Genomic DNA, 23,010 nt, shown 5'->3' on the forward strand with positions numbered 1-23,010 from the left:
GGACAGATCTCTCCAGCTCCTCTGAAAGCAAATTGGGTTGCCCACCCCTCTCCCTTACATCCTTGAGGAGACCCAGCAAATACCACCTGCTCTGACATACATACACATGAATCTTCTCAAAGATACATGGCTGATGAGAAGGCCCCGGCCCAGTGACCCCTCCCTGCCCAATGTCCCAGAGACACTTGTGTTTGGTGCCCAGGCAGAGAGACATTCCGGGACGCCGAGACAGACAGCTGACACCCCTTCCAGGCTTGGCACAGGTGATGTGCACCTGCTACTGTCTCCTTTCCCGACATGAAGGGAAGAGCTTCCTGGCAGCAGCCCCTTCGTCCCCCCATATCCTGAGAGTTGGCTCCAGCTGCTAAAGGGGATACTTCCTGGGGTCTTCTCCTGCCCTTTAAGGTTCTGATGATAATCTTTTCACCCCCAGCAGGCCTGGCATCAAACACAACACAGGAGTGGTGACAGGCTGAAAAAGCAGGAACACTTTATTTACAGTGATCATTTGGTGACACATAGATCTTTGGGCTTTTGGTGGCCTTGCTGAGAGACACGTGGGCAGGGGCCCGCTCTCTCTGTTGGGTTCCCGCATCCTCCTGCCTCATCGTGCTATGAGAATCCAGCTGCTGTCAGGACCCTCGCGCTCTGACAAGCCTCAACTTGGGGGCATCCCTCCTGTGTCCATTTTCTGGGTAGCCAGTGTCCTCAAGCACTGCCAGAGGTCCTCCTTACCTCCTCTGGAGGCCTCGTCTTGGTCCTGGTTGTGGGGCGCCTAGGGGGGAACCACACACATCGGTATGCAGAAAGATGGGGTGGGTGAGGAGTCCTGTGGCCGGTGGCAGGTGCCAGGGCACAGGCTTGGACAGCCATCTGGTGCAGGGAGCTGTTACCTGGCCCAGTCTGTGGTTGGGGTTGGTAGGAACGTCCCAGTCTTCTCCAGAGCCAGAGGAGTGAAGTCCCATAAGTCCTCCAAGGGGTAGAGAGGCCAGGCATAGAGAAGTCTTCCTTGTGTGTATGGCAGCGGACTCAGTTGCCACTTTGGGCCTGGCCTCAATTCTCCGGGGCTACTTACTCTTCCCCCTACAAGAATGCCTCGCCAGCGTTGGTCTCATCCCAGGGAGGAAGGCTAGCCTGGTCAAGGGCAGGACCACTGCCTCCACCTGGCCAAGATCCAAGGCCACCCTCCTGGATTTCTGGAAACGTCTCCCCCCCTTCTCTTGAGAGGATGCTTGGGGAGGGAGGGCGTGGTCTATGGGTAAGGAGACTTGGTGTGAAGCGTAGGGGGCAAATCCACAATGGAGGGCTCCGGGAGACTCAGGTGGTGGGAGAGGTGAGCACTGAATCCTGTGGCTCCCCCATCTGGTTCCCCAATACAAGGGCGTGTCAGGCGTCACCATGAGCCAGGACGAGGCTCGAGCGGACAACAGAGACCATGAGGGAGGCAAGGGCCGGGGAACCAGGGGGAGCCGTAGCGGGCAGGGCCGGGGTTAGAGGCTGTAAGTCAGGCCGGCCGGGTCTGGGGCCGCAAGTCCTGTCCCTTAGGCTCTCAGCGCGCCTGGCCCGCCCGCTCCCGGTGGCCGGCCTTCCAGCGGCGAGGCTGCGAGGGCGGCGGAGGCGCCGGGGCGCCCCGCAGGCTGCACGTCCTCAGCTCCCGGGCCAGGCTGAGCACCTCCGGCCGCTCGCTCTGGGGGCCTCCTTCCTCGCGCTCCTCCGCCTCCTCGTCCTGGTCCTCGTCCTCCTCCTGGATGCTGCTAAGGCGCGGCGCCCCGCGGCCGCGCTCGGCGGCCGGCGGCCGGTAGGCGCACTTGGCGTTGAGCAGCCGGCGCAGCGGGGCGCGGGGCACCGAGGCGGCGGCGCCCCCCGCGAGGAGGTGCTGCTGGCGCACGTGGCGCGCGTCGCTCTGGCGCTGCAGGCGCTTGAAGTCGCTGAAAGCCGCCAGCGCGGTCTGGCGGAGCAGGCGGGCCAGGGCGCGCGCCTTGTGCGCCCGCGCCAGCAGCACGGCGTGGCAGCGCAGCACCACGGCCTTGTGGCGCGCCTGGTGGCGATAGACCCAGGCGAAGACGCGCGGGTGGCGCCCGTCCGCCGTGCAGTAGGTGATGCGCGGCAGCAGGTAGGCGTGCGCCGGTCTGCGGCCCCCCGAGCCCCCAGAGCCGCTGCGCTCGCACGGCTGCATGCGGATGCCGTGGGGCCCTAGCGTCAGCTTCATCTTGGTGCCCCCGCCCGGCCCGCAGCGCGCCCAGATCTTGCCCACGGCGTCGTCGGTGCAGCCGTCGCCCTTGGCGTGCAGGGTGACGGCGTTGCCCAGGTACCACACGGTGTAGGTCGGGTCCTCCTTGTTGAGCTCCACTTTCTGGCGCCGGCTGCGGAACACGCGGCCCAGGCGCTCCAGCGGCCAGTCGGGCAGCAGGTCCGGGCAGGAGCGCAGGAAGCTGGAGAGCAGCGACGTATAGGCGAGCCCCGGGCTCAGGCTCTTCGCCTTGCACTTGGCCTCGTCCTCCACCAGCACGAATTTGTTACGTCTCCAGGGCAGCATCGCGGCGGCGCCCAGAGGGGCTGGGGACGCCGCGAGCTCACGGGCGTCCTGCCCCGCGGCCGGGGGAAGGGAGGGCGCGCAGAAGCCCGAGGCCCCGGGCTTTCGAGAAGCTGGGCGGTGCCGGAGACAGTCGGTTCCCAGAGATGCCCAATGCCAGGCAGGGCTAGCTAGCTTCGCAGATGCCCGGTGCCCAGCCGGGCTGGCAGCCGAGATGCCCGGGCGGCGGCCGAGCGTCCGGGAACAGCGTCCCCCGGGAGTCGCTCCAGCCGTCCGGGAAGCAAGGAGGGGCAGGGACTGGGCGGGGAGGAGACGCCCCCCCAGGCCCGAATAGGGGGGATCCCACGGTCCCCGCCGCCCAAATTGCGGCGGCAGGGAGGTCGCCGGAGCCGGGGCTGGCGGCTGGCTGCTCGGAGGGGTGGACCGAGAGAGCGCGACTGCGGTGGGGACTCCTTCAGGCGTCGCGGCTCCACCTCCCCGGGCTGCCTACATCACCGGGCGGGACCGCTAGCTCTCTTGTCCCCTCCTCTTGCCCTCCTCTCTCTCCTCCCCCGCGCAAGCTAGCAGCGCTCTTCGCCCGAGACCCGGCACAGGCGCGGTGCATCGGGTTTAATCATTATCGTCGGAGGGGAAGGCGTGGAGGGGGAAGTTAAGGAGTAGGAATCTGCTGAAATCCACCGGAGGGCTTTGCCAACGCAAATTTCTCAGGTCTCACTGGTGGTCTCTAAGCTCCTCCTGGAGCGTTCGGTATTCCCCTCCTCTTTCTAGGATTCCCATTGCCCCTCACATCCCTACCCGCATCTCTGAGAGTGAGTTCGGGTGGGTTCCTGATGGGCCGGCCTGGCTCACTTTGCCTATTGTCTGCACAGCAGAAAGCCAGATGAGGTGGCCGAGCAGTGCAGTGGAAAAGTACTGTCGCTTGGTGAAGCTTTCTCCCAGGTTCTTCCAAGGTCGTGGGCCAGGCTCCTGCGCCTGAGCTGGGAGACCAGTCACAGCTCCAGCGGCCAGTAGTGGCCCTCGCCTGGACTAAAGCCGGGAGGGTACTCTCTGAGGGTGGGGAACCTTCCAGAGTGGTCCTGGGTCTGTGGGAATTGCAGATTAAAAGCTCCTTTGGCCAAAGGGCGGCCTCTGGACTCTCCCGGGATTAAACAGATACCACTCCTGTGTGTGATCACCTCTCCTCCTCCTCCCTGCCGTCACCTCCGGGGGTTTGCATTCATTATCTCATTATCGCAGGACTACCCAGGCTTTCAGTTAAGCGACTTGCCCAAGGTCACAAGGCTGACGGGAGGTGGAACTGGGGCTCCACTCAGGCTCGGGTGACCCACCACAGGGCCCTCACTCTTCTATGAGTCCACCGTACGCTGCATATGGATGGGGCGTTTTCCACCCTCCCCTGAGACCTTCCAGCGGGGCCTCTTACTAGGGAGGGGTCCTAGTGTACTGGCAAAGAGACACTTGTCCCTGGGTATGGGGACACACCTGCCCCTTTCAGGATTTGTTAAATCACAAGCTCCCTAGAATCTCAGGACTGCTCTGATGGGGGCCCAGGAGTCTCCTACAGAGCCAACACCCAAGCCCTTTCGGTGGCTTCAGAACAGGTCATGCAGGGAGTCTTCCAGGTCAGGAATGAGCCCAGAGGCTTGGGCTAGGCCAGGCCAAGCCAGGTGACCTCCCAGAGTGGGGACAGTGGGAAGATGACATGTCCCACAGCCTGGCCACATTCGTCCCAGGCCAGCCGGTTGGGCTCAGAATCCCTGGGGGGATGGGGTGGGGGGATCAAAGCAACCCTCCCCCTCACAAGGCTGCCTCACTGAATGCTCCTAAAATGACATGCAGATAAAGAATAGGAAATTACTTGGAACTGCAGAAGCTTAGCTTCAGTGGGGGCCTCAGAGACTACCTGGTCCACTGCAGCCTCATTTTATTTTATTTTTAAGGTAGAAATGTCTTTATGGCTTGTTGCTGATTATAAAAGTAATACATGCTTGTGGTAAAAAAAAAATCACTCCAGAAGGACATGGAGGTCTCCTACTGTCCCCACGCCATAGCCATGGCCTTATTTCTCCACAAGAGGACAGGCTCTGAGAGGCACAAGGATCCACCCACTGGACCTCACTGCCTCGGGGTCCTCTTCGCCACAAGCATCAGGAGGCTGGTGGGAGCAGCCAGCAGCAAAGTTTCCACTTGCAAGGCTGAGATATCTCCAAGCTTTTGGGAAGGCGTAGCCTCCTGGGGTTGCTAGAGTTAATGTATCATGACACAGGAAGCCCAGTTAAATTTGAATTTCAGCTAAATGACCATTTCTTTAGTATAAGTGTGTCCCAAGCATTGCCTGCATTCGACCGGTAACTAAGCCTCCTGCCTCTCAGAGAACAGGAAGGGGTGGGGCGCTGCACTTGGGAGCCGAGTGTAGGCTCGCTCACCTAGTCCTGCTTCTGTTCTGTTCCCACTGCTTTTGGAACATCCTGGCGGGGGAGTGGGCGTGGGGAGGGTTACCCGGGACTGCGTTGAGATCACAGTGTGGAAGGGTCTGTTTTGTTTGTTTGTTTGTTTTTAATTTTTATTTTTGGCCACGCGGCATATGGGATCTTAGTTCCCTGACTAAGGGGAACCTGTGCCCCTGCAGTGGAAGTGCAGAGTCTTAACCACTGGACCACCAGGGAAGTCCTGCAAGGGTGTGTTTATGTTAAGTCCTCTGGACCACAAAGCAGCATTTGACATCGTTAGCCATTTTGTTACCTTGTGGACAACTCACCTTGGCCTCCGTTGCAGGGATTTCCTCCCTCTGGCACCCGCTCTGGGACCATTCCTCCCTTCAGGGGCTCCTCCTTACACACTCGGGCCTGGTGTCCTGCCTTCGGCTCCTCTTCTAAACTTGTTCCTTGGAAGGGTTCAGCTGCCCTAGAGCTCCCACTGTCCTTTCTATTCAGAAGACTGGAGAGGCCCGCCTGGTCCCATTCATCCAGGCAGAGCTCAAGGCTGCCCCCTCCCTTAAGTCTTCCTTCCCTTCTCTCCCGTCCGTGGTAGGAGCTCCCAGCTTTGTACCAGAGCAGTACCATCACGGCTTCACAGACTGGCATGTAGTTGGATTTTTTTTTTCTTTTTTCAATTTAATTTTTAGCTCTAGCATATTTATACTGGTATTAGTTGAAAAAGTCATATAACTGCCTTATAGTAGACGTATAATTAAAAAATCAGTCCCCTACCCCATGCTTTCCCCAGTCTCAAGTCTCACTTCCAAAGACAACCCCTCTTTCATGCATTTTAGATGGTACTTCTGTCATATGCCTCCTTATTTTTAAATAACACACCTAATTCAGATTTTCCACTTTTTGAAACTTTATCTATTGCCTCTCTTCTATGGAAGGTGAAGATTTAATGCCCTTTCATCTACCCGCATCCCACACATTATTTTCCCTTCCTTCCTCTCAGTTTAGTTATATCATTTTGTTGCTGTGGCATCAGTATTCAGTGTTTAAGTATTATGACTATGTAACTGTTGTTCATAGCTGAGCCTTGAAGTGTGTTATGATTTCATTTTTCCTTACTGGAAAACATTTTTGCTTTTCTAGAGGTATTTAATCACCTTATTAAAAAACGAAAACAAAACAAAACAAAAAAAACTTCCTTAGGTACCCATCACTAATTCATCCCCCAACTGTCCAGCAGTACCATAAAACGTCTCTCTACCTGGTTGAACACACCAGGTGGTCCTTCAGGTCTCTGTGTTTCTTAGAGACACCCCTCCTGAGGCATCCTCCCTGGGCTCCAACCTGGACTGCTTACCCTACAGACCTGTAGAGCTATCGTCCTGGGACCTTGTTTTACTACCACCCTGGAAATTTCCTTTGATTCTTTCCTGTGTTGGATCCTGTTTTCTGGTTCCCTTGCTTTCTGCCTTCCCCCCCACCCCCGCTCCCAAACAGGGTTTATTTCCTTGTTTTGGTAGAGCATGTATTCCAGTAGCTTTGATTACTAGTTCTGCTGGGTGTAGAGTTCTAGATTGGAAATAAATTTCCCTCAGGATTTTGAGGAGTTGATCCATGGTTGCTGTTGAAAAGTCAAGTGACATTCTGATACCCGATCCTGTGCGTGTGTGACTTGATTTTTCTCTCTGAAAGTATTTAGGATCTCTCAGAGGTCTAAAGTTTCAAATGATGTGCATTTACTACGGGCACTTCTTGGGGAACCTTTCAATCTGGAAATCAATCTCTTAATCTGAAAATCAATTTTGGGGGCATTTCTTTGTGCTTATTCCCTCCATTTCATTTCTGTTTTTGTTTTTTCTATTTTAGTTGGATGTTGGACCTCTTGGATTGATCCTCTAATTTTTCAAAATGTTCTTTCCAATTTTCCATTTAAAAAATGTTTGTTGTATTTTCTGGGATGTTACCTCAACTTTATCTTCCAACTTTTCTATTTGGATTTTTTTTACGTCTCTTCTCATAATTTTTCACTTCTAAGAGCAATTTCTTGTTCTTTTTTTATAGCATCCTCTTCTTGTTCGTGGACATATTATCTCCTGTTCCTCTCAAAATATTAATTATAGTTGCTTTAAATTTTTTTAAAATTTTAATTGTGGTAAAATACACATAACACTTACAATCTTAACCATTCTTTTTTTAAAAAAATTATTTATTGATTTATTTATTGGCTGTGTTGGGTCTTCATTGCTGCATGTGGGCTTTCTCTAGTTGCGGAGAGTGGGTGCTACTCTTCATTGCGGTGCGTGGGCTTCTCAGAGCACAGTCTCAGTAGTTGTGGCACACGGGCTTAGTTGCTTCGTGGCATGTGGGATCCTCCAGGACCAGGGCTCAAACCCGTGCCCCCTGCATTGGCAGGGGGGTTCTTAACCACTGCGCCACCAGGGAAGTCCCGATCTTAACCATTCTTAAGCATACAGTTCAGTATTGTTAAGTATATTCACATTGTTGGGCAACCGATCTTTAGAACTTTTCATCTTGCAAAATCAATACTTTGTGCTAACAAAACAACTCTCCATTTCTCCTCCAGTCCCCACCGCCCCTCCACCCCCAGCCCCTGGCAACCATCATTCAACCCTCTGTCTCTATGAATCTGACTACTCTAGGTACCTTATATAAGTGGAATCACGCAGTATTTCTCTTTTTGTGACTGGCTTATTTCACTTAGCATAATGTCTTCAATGTTCATCCATGTTGTAGCATGTGTCAGTATTTCCATCATTTTTAAGGCTGAACAATAATCCACTGTATGTATATAACATATTTTGTTTAGCCATTCATCCACTGATGGACACTTGGGTTGCTTCCACCTTTTGGCTATTGTGAATAATGTCACCATGGACATGGGTGTATAAATATTTCTTGGAGGGACTTCCCTGGTGGCGCAGAGGTTAAGAATCCACCTGCCAATGCAGGGGACACGGGTTCGAGCCCTGGTCTGGGAAGATCCCACATGCCGCGGAGCAACTAAGCCTGTGTGCCACAACTACTGAGCCTGTGCTCTAGAGCCCGCGAGCCACAATGACTGAGCCCATGTGCCACAACTACTGAAGCTTGCGCGCCTAGAGCCCATGCTCCGCAGCAAGAGAAGCCACCGCAATGAGAAGCCCCTGCGTGCACTGCAACGAAGAGTAGCCCCCGCTCGCCGCAACCAGAGAAAGCCCGCGCGCAACAACGAAGACCCAACGCAGCCAAAAATAAATAAATAAATTTATTAAAAAAAAAAAATTTCTTGGAGACCCTGCTTTCAATTCTTCTGGGTGTATAACCAGAAGTGGAATTGCTGGATCATATGGTAATTCTATTTTTTTAAAAATAAATTTATTTATATATTTATTTTGGGGTGCGTCTGCGTTGGGTCTTCGTTGCTGTGCGTGGGCTTTCTCCAGCTGTGACGAGCAGGGGCTACTCTTTGTGGCGGTGTGGGGGCTTCTCTTGTTGCGGAGCACGGGCTCTAGGCACGCGGGCTTCAGTAGTTGTGGCACGTGGGCTCAGTAGTTGTGGCTTGCAGGCTCTAGAGCACAGGCTCAGTAGTTGTGGTGCATGGGCTTAGTTGCTCCGCGGCATGTGGGATCTTCCCAGACCAGGGCTCGAACCTGTGTTCCCTGCATTGGCAGGCAGATTCTTAACCACTGTGCCACCAGGGAAGTCCCTCTCATTGTGGTTTTGATTTGCATTTCCCTAATTAGTGATGTTGAGTATTTCTTCATATGCTTGTTGGCTATTCGTATATTTTCTTTAGAGAGATGGCTATTCAAATTTATTTTTTTGTTGTTGTATTGTAGGAGGTCTTTTTAGATTCTGGATATTAACCCCTTATCAGATATATGATTTGCAAATATTTTGTCCTGTTCCTTAGGTTGCTTTTTAATTCTGTTGATCATGCTCTTTGATGCACAGAAATTTTAAATTCTGATGTAGTCCACTTTGTCTGTTTTTACTTTTGTTGCCCCTGCTTGGTGTCATATCCAAGAAATCACTGCCAAATCCAATGTCATGCAGCTTTCCCTCATGTCTTCTTCTAAGAGTTTATAGTTTTAGGTCTTATTTTTAAGTCTTTGATCCATTTTTGAGTTAGTTTTGGTATATGATGTAAGGCAAGGGCCCAACATCATTCTTTTGCACGTTGATATCTAGTTTTCCTAACGCCATTTGTTGAAACGACTGTTCTTTCCCCATTGATTGGTTTCAGCACCCTTGTTGAAAATCATTTGACCATATATGCAAACATTTGTTTCCATCTCTATTCTAGTCCATTCGTCTATATGTCTGTCTTTATGCCAGTACCACACTGTTTTGATTACTATAGCTTTGTGATAAGTCTTGAAATCAGGAAGTGTGAGACCTCCAACTTTATTCTTTTTCAGGGTCCTCTGAGATTCCATATGAATTTTAGGATTGATTTTTCTTTTTCTGAAAAAAAAATACCATTGGGATTTTGATAGGGTTTGCATTAAATCTGTAAATTGCTTTGGGTAGCATTGGCATCTTAACAATATGAAGTCTTCCAATCCATGAACACGAATGTCTTGCCACTTATTTGTGTTGTCTTTAATTTTTTTCAGGAATATTTTGTAGTTTTCAGTGTTCAAGTCTTTCCCCTCCTTGGTGAAGTTTATTCCTAAGTATTTTATTCTTTTTGATGCTATTGTAAATGGAATTTTTTTCTTAATTTCCTTTTCAGAAATTGTTCATGGCTAGTGAATAAAATGCAACTGAGTTTTGTGTGTTGATTTTGTATCTGGTCATTTTGCTGAATTTATTTATTCTAAGGTTTTTGTGGAATCTTTAGGGTTTTCTAATGATAGTTGTTTTTGTTGTTGTTGTTGTTGTTGTTGTTTTATTTCTTTGGTGTTTTTTTTTTGCGTTGGGTCTTCGTTGCTGTGCATGGGCTTTAGTTGTGGCGAGCGGAGGCTACCCTTCACTGCGGTGCGTGGGCTTCTCACTGCGGTGGCCTCTCTTGTTGCGGAGCATGGGCTCTTGGCATGTGGGCTCAGTAGTTGTGGCTCATGGGCTCCAGAGCGTAGGCTCAGCAGCTGTGGCGCACAGGTCCATTTGCTCCGTGGCACGTGGGATCTTCCAGGACCAGGGCTTGAACCCGGGTCCCCTGCATTGGCAGGTGGACTCTCAACCACTGCGCCACCGGGGAAGTCCATGATAGTTGTTTTTAAAAGTTTTTTTTTTTTTCAGTTTCATGCATTGCTCTTCTCCCTGAGTTCTTTCTGCATGTTTAAAAAAAAAAAATTAAAAGATGTACATCTCTGACTGTCATGCTTACAGCTTTCCTCTAATGTCTGGTAATCACTATCATCTAGCCCTATCTGAGAGGCACAAACACTGATTGGAAACTCTATGTATGGGAGGTGCAGGGGGATGAACAGGACTTGTCATATATGGGCCTCCTTATCTGATGACATGCTCAGCAAGGTTACAAAGAAACCCTGGGAAAGACTCTCTCCTTGACCAAACTTGGCTCAGGCTCCTCTGAATCCTTTTCTTGACTAGGCCCCTTCCTTGTCCATCCTGCATCACCCAGTTTTAGCAAGAATCTTGTTAAGTCAGTTTAGACAGAATCCCCCACCCTGGATATCTGATCACTTTCCTCACCCTCCCATCACCCCCTCTGTTGATAGCTGATCACCCGGGTCGGCCTTCAGCAAAGATCCTGCAAGTCGGTTTAGTCAGAATCCCTTCTTAGCTCTGACTTTTCCTCTTAGTAATTTGCCCTCCACTGACCCTCCTCCCTGCTTCTTGGCTCTAAATGCCCCCTTGTTCTTGTTATATTTGGAATTGACCCCAGTTCTATCCTGAGGTTTCTGTATTGCAGTCGTTCCTGAGTAAATCTGTTTTTAATCACTTTTCTTCACCCCTCCCCCCCAAATCTGTTTTTACCACTTTAACCACCATCCAGCTCTGTTTGTTTTTTTTTTTTTTTAACAGCCCTCCAATGTTGAGGTCTGTAGGTCTTTTCTTTTGGGCTGGCCAGGGTCCCCAGGGAGAACTCCTAGAGCCTCCTGGCCATGGGGGGAGGGAATGTATAAACCCAGCTGCCAGCATTCTGGGGGCGGAGTAGAGATGGGGCCTCCTGGAGGTCTCACTGATCAGTAGGCAGGCTGCCACTTCATCCGTGTTCAGGATGGTGCCTCCCTGCCCTTGGCCACGCCTGGGGTCCTCAGTCCAGAGGCGCCTTGGGTCCATCTCCCCAGAGAAGAAAGCTCCAGTCTTCTGGTGCAGGGGTGGGGTGGGAATCTCCATGCTGCTCCAGAGAGGGGAAGGTACCTAGGGCTCTCACTGCAGACTCTCACTGATCCTCGGTTTTTACATCTGACCTGCTGTCACCAGAGATGTCTGGTGCGTGGGATTCCTGGGTTTCTGGGGCTCCTCAGCATGACACGACTTGATTCTTTCTGGGTTTCCATCCTTTGCGCTCCACCGAGCTTGCTACCCCTTGTCAACGTGCCTTCCATCCTCCAACACGTTGTTAAAGCCTCTCAGCGGCTGTCATCGCCTCCTTCTTTTTCTTTGTCAGTTTATGCCACTTTTGTTCCTTTATTGTCGTTTTAGTGAGGCTTGGGGAATGAATGGGGACTTTACCTCAATGCTCCATGTCTAATGAAAATCTCTCCTCAGTACTTTTCTGATGGTTCATTATTGTGCTCAAGATTCATGTATCACATTCACTTGGTCTCATTATCATTTGTTCCTGGCAATGTAAACGTACCTCAATGCATACCAATCGATTAATTAATTCATATTTATTTATGCATTTATTCAGCAGCTTTGTTCTGACAAATGAGGAAGTTGGACTAATCGCCACAGTTCCTTCTGGTTTGGACATTCTACCATCATAGGAATCATTTTATTAAGTGGGTGCTGAGTTCAAAACTGGACACCGTGGGGGCACCTAGAGATAGGTAGAGATGTGTAAGACGTTCTCGTTGGAGCCATCCTCCACGACGGCTCCCAGTGAGCCGCACCTCCTCGTATTCATGCCTGTGTGTGGCCCCCTCCACCCCGAATAGGGCTGACCTGAGTAATGAAAAAGATATTGTGGATATGACACTGGGTGATTTCTTTTTCTTTTTTTAAAAAATATTTATTTATTTATTTGGCTGTGCCGGGTCTTAGTTGTGGCATGCGGGATCTTTTAGTTGCAGCAGGCAGGCTCTAGCTCCCCAACCAGGGATGGAACCCGGTGGGCCCCCAGTATTGGGAGTGCGGAGTCTTAGCCCCTGGACCACCAGGGACGTCCCCAGCACCAGGTGATTTCTGAGGCTAGAACTTGAAGGACATTGTGGCTACTGCCTTGTTCTCTCCTGGATCACTCTTGCTGGAAGGTACCAGCTGCCATGTCATGAGGACACTCAAGCAGCCCTACGGAGAAGTCCTCATGGCAAGGAACTAAGGCCTCCTGCCAGTTCACCACCCATGTGAGGAAGCCATCTTGGAAGTGGACCCTCCGCCCCAGCCAAGCCTTCAGATGACTGTAGCCACAGCTGACATCTAGGCTGCAACCTCATGAGAGACCCTGAGCCAGAACCACGCAGCTCCCAAATTCCTGACCCATAGAAACTGTGAGATAATAAACAGTTATTCTTTTTTTTTTTTTAAATCCTTCATGGGTTAGGTTTTTTTTTTTGTTTTTTTTTTAAAGAGCTCCTGACTTATTTATTTATTTATTTATTTAATTTTTTTGGCTGTGTTGGGTCTCCGTTTCTATGCAAGGGCTTTCTCTAGTTGTGGCAAGCGGGGGCCACTCTCCATCGCGGTGCACGGGCCTTTCACTGTCGCGGCCCCTCTTTTTGCAGAGCACAGGCTCCAGACGCACAGGCTCAGTAGTTGTGGCTCACAGGCCCAGTTGCTCCGCTGCATGTGGGATCTTCCCAGACCAGGGCTCGAACCCATGTCCCCTGCATTGGCAGGCAGATTCTCAACCACTGCGCCACCAGGGAAGCCCTAAACAGTTATTCTTGTCCTAAGTCACTAAGCTTTGGATTTGTTTTTTAGCAAAAGATAACGAACATAATCCCCAGTCTGTCACACAGGCCCCCAAAGCTCTGATTGCATCCCCCTCTCCCTGCTGCCCAGCTTCCCTCTAAGACCCTCTTGCCTACATCTCTGTGCCTCAGCCATGCTTTACCAGACTCTTCCCAGTGCTCTAACCTCTGAGTACCCTCTTGCCCCAGGTCCTTTCCACATGCTGTTCCCTCTGGTCCTCATCCTTCTTTCTCATCTCCTCTTCCAGCCTATTCATCCTTCAAGCCATTACTTAAAAGTCACTGCTCTTAGGGAAGTAGTTCCCTTAACTGTCCTGACTTCCCTGGTTGTGTCCCTCAAAGCACCCTTCAAAGCATTTATCAGAATTGTTATCAATTCATTATTTGTCTTTTTGTTGTTTTTTTTTGGCTGTGTTGGGTCTTTGTTGCTGCACACAGGCTTTCTCTAGTTGCCGTGAGCAGCAGCTATTCTTTGCTGCGGTGCACAGGCTTCTCATTGCGGTGGCTTCTCTTGTTGTGGAGCACAGGCTCTAGGTGTGCGGGCTTCAGTAACTGCAGCACGCGGGCTCAGTAGTTGTGGCACGTGAGCCCTAGAGTGCGCGGGCTTCAGTAGTTGCGGCGTGTGGGCTCTGGGGCGCGTGGGCTTCAGTAATTGTGGCTCGCAGGCTCTAGAGCGCAGGCTCAGTAGTTGTGGCGCATGGGCTTAGTTGCTCCGCGGCACGTGGGATCTTCCCCGACCAGGGCTCAAACCTGTGTCCCCTGCATTGGCAGGAGGATTCTTAACCACTGCGCCACCGGAAGTCCCTCAATTCATTATTTGTGTAATCATCTATTTAATGACTGCCTTCCTTTACTCCTAAGCCTCCAGGTACTCTCAGGGCAGGGAATGCATCCGTCTTTTCCACTGCTAACCCCACACTGCCCTGGATGGCATCAGGAACATAGTAGGTACTCAAAAGATAGTTGCTGAATAGCTGAGTGAGTTTGACTCAGTTTTCATTCTCTCCACTATGAGAAAAAGAGCTTAGAGCAAATCCCTAATTGATGGCAGGTCAGTACATTATTCTCAAAGGACAGCACATACACTTTTATTTAAAAAAAAAAGTCTCACTTCTGAAAATGACTCATTTTGTGACCTTGGGCTGCTTACCTTTCCTCTCTGAAAAAGGTAGATAGCAATTGGTAACAGTGCTTCTCTTGAAGGCCAGGAACTATTTCATTTAGAGAGATTTTGGCAAGGTTTTCAATGCTCTTAAAGTACAATTATCTTAATATCCAGGTGGTTGTAAATGATTATATAAGTGATGAATATAAATGCACTATGATTTACCACGTGGATATATTTCAGTTATAAGGATGTGTGTGTGTGTGTGTGTGTGTGTGTGTGTGTGTGTGTGTGTGTGTGTATATGCATGCCTTTTGGTGCTAAATTGGTAAACATTTGTGTGTGCATATGTCTTTTTAAAGAAGCATTTACTCTAGAATGCTCATGAACATCCAAAATTCTGCTGTAGATTTGTTTGAAGCTGTAATTGTTTGACTTTGCTCAAAGCTGTATTCATTTCTAATAATAACAAACCAATATTTATTTATGTGTCCAGAATTACGCAAAACCTTTCCCTTTATCAGAGCCAGTCCTCATGACTACTTTTGCAAGATAGGAACTATTATAATTCCCATTTTACAGATGAGGGAACAGAGGCTCAGAGAGGTAAAATAACTTCCCTAAGGCCACATAGCTAGTAACTGACAGAGCAGTAACTAAAATCTGTTTGGCACGTTCTTAACCTTTGGAAGGATCATACATGTGTATTTGTACTAAGAAATAAAGAAAAAGAGGAAGGTGACCAAAATTACTATTCATTCTGAAGGATTTTAAGCATAAAGGAGCCTTCAGAATAGCATTAGTCTGTAATCAGATACCCCAGTACTGAGTGGTATGAATGTAGGAGGTGAGCAAAGGTGATGGATGAAAACGTTACCTTCAGCGCACCTGTATTCATGAGATAAGCTCGTGCATCCATCAAATCATAGTCCAGTGCAAAGCAAAATCATGTTTGCATAACAAACAGAGCAGCCTAAATAAAGGCTGGTATTTGGATACAGCTGGATCTCAGGAATGCAGGCAAGAGGAGACTCCTGCAGCCCCCCGGGCCCTGAGCAAGATGGGAGCAAAGACAGGGTCAGAGGAGGGGATTTAGAGGTCGGCTTCATTTTGTACTGACGCTGATCTCACTGTGAATCCCTCTACTTGACCCCCTCTTCTAACCACATATAGTCACTCTTTTTTAATTTTAAAATTAAAAAAAATTGAAGTATAGTTGATTTACAATGTTGTGTTAGTTTCAGGTAATTCAGATATATATATATATATATATATATATATATATATATATATATATATTTCAGACTCTTTTCCATTAGAGGTTGTTACAAGATACTGAATATAGTTTCCTGTGCTATACAGTAGGTCGTTATTTTTTACCTATGTTATATCTTCATTCACTCAATCAGCCATTCAACAAACGATTTCTGACCACTTGATATGTAGGCACAGGGTACAGAAGAGAGCAAGGAATACGTGGGCCCTCTCCTCTGGAGCTTACAGTCCTGCTTGGGAGAGGGCTGTGTGTCACAGGAATATACAGTATGAACTATTATGCAAATAATTATGTAATTATGTGGTGAGAGGATGGAGCGCTCTGAAAGGGGCTCCTAACTTAGTCAAGGGGATCAGAGGCCACTTACCTGAGGAAGTCATTTCTTTAGAAACATAGGGGAGTTGTTGGGGGAGGGACTATTAAGTAATAAAGAATTAGTGTCTTCATTATCTATGGGTAATAAATCACCCCAAAACATAGTGGCTTACAACAGCAATAATCATTTCATTACCTCTCCTGGTTTCTGTGGCTCAGGAATTTGGGAGCAGCTCAGCAGGGCAGTTGTTGGGGTCTCTCATGAGGTTTCAGTCAGATGTTGGCTGGGGCTGCGGTCATCCGAAGGGTCGACCGGGGCTGGAGGGTCCACTCAGACACGGCTCACCCGTGTGCCTGGCGAGATGCTGTTGGCCATTGGCTGAGGCCTCAGTTTCTCTTCATAGCTCTGCTTGCGTGCCCTCATGGCCTGGTGGCTGATTTTTCCCAGAGTGAATGAGCCAGGAGGCCAAAATGGAAGCTGCAGAGTGTTTCTCTGCCATAGTCTATTGGTCACACAGGGCCAGCCCTGATCCAGTTGGGGAGGGGACTACATCAGGGTGAGTGCTGGGAAATTGGATCATTGGGAGGCATTTTGGAGGTGGGTTAAGAAGGACACATGAATAGGGGTTAAATGATGGTGCTCCCATGCGATGTTTTCCTGCAGCCCCCTCCAGGGAAGGGTGGCTTCTGTCCCACACCTCTAACCACTGGACCAGCAGTGGGACAGATGTCCTTGTTGCTCCCAAATCAAAATCCCCTTTTCCTCCCTAAAATCTCCCAGGTCACTAGACCATGCCATCCAATACTCCTCTTTGCTACAGTCATCTACCAGCCCGAGAGGCCTTCATTCCTAACATCTGAGCTCCTGGCTCAGTGTTCTCTGCTCTGCCACTCCTGCTTAATTCTTGGTGACTTCAATATCCACAAAGTGATCCTCTAACATTCCCACCTCCCGGTCCCTCCTCTGAGGATCCTGTCTTCCACCCATCTCAGTACTCATCCCCACTGTCATACCCTTGACCTTGCCATTATCAAAAACTGCAACCCCTACATAATGTCAATTTAAAGCATCCCACAGTGTAAGAACTTACCTTCTAGTGTCTCATCTCCAGCACTGCTTTGACCCCACCTGGGCCTCCAATTCACAGATCTTGCTACCTTTCCATCCTTCTCATAGCTCATTTCCCTCCTCCCTCAGCTTAAATCCCACAACTTCCTTGCATATCCCTGTATTAGTTTCCTGTTGCTGCTGTAACAAACTGCCACAAACTTAATGGCTTACAACAATAGAAATTTATTCTCTTATAGTTCTAGAGGTTAGAAGTCTGAAGTAGGTCTCACAGGGCTAACATCAAGGTGTCACTAGGGCCACGTTCCTTCTAGAGGCTCTAGCGAAGAATCTGTCTCCTTGCCTTTTCCAGCTCTTAGAGGCCACTCGTATCCTTTGGCTCATTGCCCTTGCCTCCATCTTCAAAGCCAGCAACGTTGGGCTGAGTCTTTCTCATGCTGCCATTTCTCTGGTTCTCTCTTTCCTTCCTTCCTCTTCTGCTTATAAGGACCCCTGCGATTACCTTGGGCCTATCTGGACAACACAGGATAACCTCCGCATTTCATGGTCAACTGATTGGCAAACTTAGTTCTATCTGCAGCCTTATTTCTAATTCCCTTCTGCCATGTAGTCTGCTATATTCAGAGATTCCAAGGATAAGGATGTGGGCATTTGCGGGGGGGCCATTAATTTGCCTCCCACAAACCCCTCAAATGCTTTTCCCGTCCCCCGGGTTATTTTACTAACCTGAGCAAAATCCCAAATCTTGTTTCATCCAACTGTCTACTTATTCCGTGTCTGTACCCACGCAGCTCAGCCTGGCTGGAGAAAGACAGAAACCACAGCTTGCTCCACATTCATGACCACTGGGCTTGAGTAGACTCTTAGACCGCCAGGCAATTCTACTACATTTCCCTAGTCCATTCACTCTCCCTCTCCTGCATGATGATCTCACACCTCCTCCTCACTCTTCAAATCCCCACACTTCCTTCCTTGTCCTTACTCTCAGCTGAGGCTCTTGCTTCCCCGAGAAAATTGGGGCAATAAGAAGAGAACATCCTCAGACTCAGCCGTGCATCCACCTGCCCACCTGCATCTGTGCTCATATCCTGCCTCCCTCTCACCGCTTTAGACCAACAGCCCAAAGCCAGCCCGTCTACTGGAGCTTGGAGCCTGTCCCTGCTCATGTCCTCAAGGTCGTCACTCCAGAGAGCCCCTGCACTTCCTTCTGTGGTATCAGTACCCACACCCCCTCTTTTAGATCATTTTCCCGTCAGCACACAAGCATGCTATCATTTCTCCTATCACACAAAACCAAACCGAAATAAAACCCCGTCTCGATCTGACATCCTCTCTCCAGCCAATGCCTATTTCTCTGCTTTTCTTTACAGCAAAACTAGAAAAAGTGCTCTCTTGCTTCTTGGGTCCAATTTCTTGCCTCTCACTTTCTTGGATCTGCTCACATCCAGCCTTGGCTGCCACTGAGCTTCTCAAGGTCACCAGCAACTGCCAAGCTGCTAAATCCAGTGGTGGATTCTCAGTGCTGACCTTCCTGGGCTCTCAGCGGCGTTTGATACAGCTCACCCCTTCCTCCTGAACGTACTGCCTTTGTGTCCTCACTTGGTGTCCTCTGCTCTCAATGGCCACTCGTCTCAGCCTCCTCTGCTGAGTTCTCCATATCTCCTTGACCTTGAGATGTTGGAGTGCCCCATGCTCCGTTGGTGATCTCATCCAGGCTCTTAGCTTGAAATACCGTCTTATAAGCTAACCACCTCCAAATTCTATCTATAGCCTGGACCACTCCTGAATCCAGATTCTTTCCTACCCTCCACTTGGAGGTCAAATAAACTTCTCAAAATTAAAATGACCAAAACCAGGGATGGCCATGCCAGCCTCTCAGTTAGTTACTCAGGCCGAGAATTTTAGCATCGATCTTGACTCTTGTCTTTCCCTCACATCCTTAACCAATCTGAACCAGTTCGTGTCAGGTCCGCTCCAAGCACATCCAGGATGTGACCCCTTCCTGCCACCTCCACTCCTCCCACCCGGGTCCACCCACTTTCACCTCCTGCCTGGAGAGGGATGCAGCAGCCTCCTCGCTGCTGTTTTGCCTCTGCCCTGGGCCCTACTCAGTCTATTCTCAACACAGGGACCCTTCTAGAAGGTAAATCCAATCAGGTCCCTCCCCTGCTCAAAGCCCTTCAGTGGCTCCCTGTCATAGTCTGTTTGGGCTGCTGTAACAAAATACCATAGATCGGGTGGCTTATAAGTAACAGAAATTCATTTCTCACAGTTCCAGAGGCTGGGAAGTCCAAGGTCAAGGCACAGGTAGATTCGATGCCTGGTGAGGGCCCACATCCTGGTTCATAGACGGTCATCTCGTTGTGTCCTCACGTGGTGGAAGGGCTGAGGGAGCTCTCTGGGGTCTCCTTCACAGGGGCACTGATCCCATCCATGAGGCCTCCACTCTCATGACCTAGTCACTTCCCAAAGGCTCCACCTCCTAATATCATCACATTGAAGAACACATTTGAACACATGAATTTTGGGGGGAGACAAATATTCGGTCTATAGCACTCCCCATGGGCTACCAGGCCTCAAATGAGCAGCCTAGCTGAACTTGTCCCCTGCTGTCCTTTTCCTTGATGTGATCACTCCCCACTGGCCTCCTTGCTGGTCCTCTAACGGGCCAGGCACACCTCCACCTGGGAGTCTTCAGACACCCACAGATCCCCTTATCTCTGCCTTCACATCTTTGCTCAAATGCCACCTTCTCAGACCAGCGTGCTGACCATTCCATTTAAAACTGTGACCCCCTGACCCCGACCCTGTGCCAGCACTCTCTGCCCTCATCCTCTGCTGTATTTTTCCCCACTGACCCTTGTCACCATCTGCGTTCGTTTCCTGTTGTCCCTGTAACAAATGACCGCAAGCTTAAAACAACACAAATTTATCCTCTTACACTCCTGGAGGTGAGAAGCCCAAGATAGGTCCACAGAGCTGTGTTCCTCTTGGAAGGTCTAGGGCAGAATCTATTTCTTTGCCTTTTCTACCTTCTAGAGCTGCCGACATTCCTAGGCTCGTGGCCCCTCCTCCACCTTTAAAGCCAGCAGCATAGCATCTTCTCCCTCTGACCTCCTGCCTCCCTCTCATAAACATCCTTGTGATTACCTTGGGCCCGCCTGGATACTCCAGGATAGTACCCTCATCTCAGGATCACATACGCAAAATCCCTTTTGCCACGTAAGGTGACATATTCACAAATTCACAGAGATTAGGATGTGGACATCTTTGGAGGGCAGTATTATTCCACCTACCCACCTTCTGCTAAACCATATTTTACTTCTTTATTTGTTTATCATCTAGCTCCTTGAGGATTTGGACTCCTCAAGGAGGATTTTGGTCTGTATCCCCAGTACCTAGAACCATCCATGGCTAGTAGTAGATGCTCAATAAATATTTTTTTGAATGAACATCTGTTGTTTTGGCCATGGCTGTGTTTGCCTGTTCTTGAGATATGTACCACTAGCAACAGCGACTCTGTTTGAAAGCACGTACCCACTATGTGCCAGGCGGTGTCAACAGCGCCTGGAGTAGCTTTGAGGAGTGCATTGGGCAGCCCCCCAATCCAGGCAGCCTGATGGGAGCTGCATTTTCCTTCCATCAGCCATTTTTTTTTCAGGCTGCGTCAGTGCAATTTGATTGAATGCTTTGATGTTTATCAGAGTCCCGAGGTGGAAGGCTTCGTCCCGCCCCACCACTCCAGGAGATGTCCAGAAAGAACCTCCTCTCTCTCAGATTTGAGCCGGAGATTCATCTTCAGTCTCACAAATGGTATTTTGTTACCATGGCAACCGGACTTCTAAAAAAACGATGTCAAGTAACATGCGGATCCCAGTGCTCATGGCAACCACCATTCTGCATATTTTGGGGAGAAAATGTGTCTTGCCTTCTTCCTGCCTGAGTTGAGGAGGGGGAAGGTGAGCTTAGCAGCACCAGGTTTCCTTCCAGAATTGATGAAACGTTGAGATTTGGGGCAATAGCAGGGTCAGAGGCTGGACACCTCCTCCAGTGTAAAAGCAGCTCTTTTCTACAAGGTCGCATAAGCAGTGCCTTCCACCCCACCCCCCATGCTTGAACGGAGATCTGTCTCCTGCCTCTCCTGTCTTTGATGTTCAAACCTCTGGAGACTTGCTTGGGTTCTACCAGGGAGATACATGGTAACACACACACACACACACACATACACACACACGCACAACCCTGTGGGCTGAGGATCTGAAAGGTGTAGGTATCACTCTTCCCTCATTCTTGCATTTATTTGCTCATTGATTCATTCATGTGTCCCCTCAGTAAATATTCACTAAGAGCCAGGCCCTGTGCTGGGGCCTCTGAGGCAAATAGGACGTGATTCAGGATGTGATCCCCATTCTCCAATCCAGAACCTTACAGAGGAGATAAGTAAACACACAAATTACTCTGAAGCTTGAAAGAAAAAGGCGTACATAAGGCACAGGAAGGAAGGGAGTGATCAACTCTGGCAGAGATGTAGGTGGGAGTGGAAAACAAAGAACCCAGCCTTGTTTTAAGTTCTTTTACAGAAAAGATTGGCCAAACTATATACATTTGAGGAAGATTTAAGAAAAGATCTCTGACAAGTCTCTCAAAGGCATTTTTCACGACATACTCCATTGCCTCAACTGAAGATGAACATTTTCCCCATTATAATGTTTCTGAAATCAGGATGTGTTTTATGATCAAGTATATATTCAATGAAATGTTTCTTTTCCTAGTCCCAATTAAATTGATGGTGTGTCTTAGAATCAAGGAAGTATGAGATTTCTCTTTTTTCATTCCCAATATTCATTAGTAACTGAGCCTGAGACCTCAGAGAATCTTCTTGGGCTTGGACTCCTCCCATTTCTTCTCTGAAGAAGTGCAGCCTTTCCCATTAGAGACAGGGTGTGGTTCAAGTTACAAGGATTTTGAGGGGTTTCTCCGCACTGGGTGGCAGATTGGTTAGTGTTTAAGAGGGTGGGTTCTGGAGCCACACTACCTGGGTTCACGTCACATCAAGGCTCCGTCACTTTCTAGCTGTGTGGCCCCCTCGGAGCCTCAGTATCCTCATCAGCAAGGTTGTACTACTACATACTGTTAGGGCTGGTGATCCTTCAGTTTGTCCATTCTGGACAAGCCAAACTCTGTACACTGAATACAACAAAGCAGAAAGATGAGTTTACTGCAAGGCTTTCAACCTGCGAGCTGGAAACTCAGGGCCACAGGAGCAATGAGTTCCAAGTTGCTCACAGATTAAGGGATTTCGGGGGGGTAAATGCTGAAGATACTTGGCTTTTTCAGCTGATTGGTTGCCTCAGTGGTCTTTTTTTCCTTGTCTCTCTCAGGTTTGAGCCTGAAATTCATCTGCAGTCCTCTCTAGCACATGGGTTTTGTTATCTCTCTTCCAGTCCTGACAGGTGATGGTCACACGGTTTGGTGACTTTTCAGCAGTTTCTTTTACTCTGACATGCCTCTGCTCAAAAGCTCCGTGCTGCTAACAGAAGAGAGTCTGGACTCCACAGTTCCTGGCACCTAAGTCTTCTGATACAAATTTATTGAAATATTGAAAGGACCTCCATGATCTTGCTCTAATGTGTCTTTTCAGCCTTTTCCTCCACTACCTCTCCCTGACCCTGGGTGGAATCTATTTTTCTGTAACTCAACTGGTGCATTTTTTAGGAACCTCAGGTTATCAAACTGTGTTGTTTAATAATAATTGTTTCAATAGAAAAATAATAAAGGCTAGAGTGTTTCGGTTTTGGGTTTTTTTTTTTTTGTAGATTTATTTATTTATTTATTGGCTGCGTTGGGTCTTCGTTGCTGTGCGCGGGCTCTCTCTAGTTGCAGTGAGCAGGGGCTACTCTTCATTGCGGTGCGTGGGCTTCTCATTGCAGTGGCTTCTCTTGCTGTGGAGCACGGGCTCTAGGCGCGTGGGCTTCAGTAGTTGTGGCACGCGGGCTCAGTAGCTGTGGCTCACAGGCTGTAGAGCGCAGGCTCAGTAGTTGTGGTGCATGGGCTTAGTTGCTCCGCGGCATGTGGGATCTTCCTGGACCAGGGCTCGAACCAGTGTCCCCTGCATTGGCAGGTGGATTCTTAACCACTGTGCCACCAGGGAAGTCCCAAGAGTGTTTCAGTTTTAAAACACTGAGAGTTGTCTTTGTTTGCTCATCAGACCCTCCTCTCTTCCAATCCC

The 23,010-nt window shown here is 49.3% G+C and overlaps 1 protein-coding gene across 3 annotated transcripts in view; it reads right to left on the bottom strand.

Annotated features, from left to right (window-relative positions):
• Window positions 1–473: 473 nt before the first annotated feature.
• Window positions 474–23,010, bottom strand: part of FAM43B (family with sequence similarity 43 member B) — a 37,600-nt gene continuing 15,063 nt past the window's right edge. The window contains exons 2-4 of one of the 3 annotated variants that reach the window (XM_082449396.1): window positions 19,052–22,890; window positions 17,508–17,582; window positions 474–12,048 (exon numbers count right to left, since the gene is read on the bottom strand). In XM_082449396.1, the coding sequence (XP_082305522.1) occupies window positions 1,550–2,536 (987 nt within the window). In that variant the 5' untranslated portion in view covers window positions 2,537–12,048; window positions 17,508–17,582; window positions 19,052–22,890 and the 3' untranslated portion in view covers window positions 474–1,549. Of the gene's footprint in view, window positions 12,592–12,965; window positions 15,319–15,908; window positions 22,891–23,010 lie in introns of those variants that run through there. The other 2 variants (XM_082449397.1, XM_082449398.1) reach the window with 2 other exon arrangements.

The sequence above is a fragment of the Balaenoptera physalus genome (genome assembly GCF_965194825.1).
Source record: "Balaenoptera physalus genome assembly, chromosome: 1".
Taxonomy (NCBI): domain Eukaryota; kingdom Metazoa; phylum Chordata; class Mammalia; order Artiodactyla; family Balaenopteridae; genus Balaenoptera; species Balaenoptera physalus.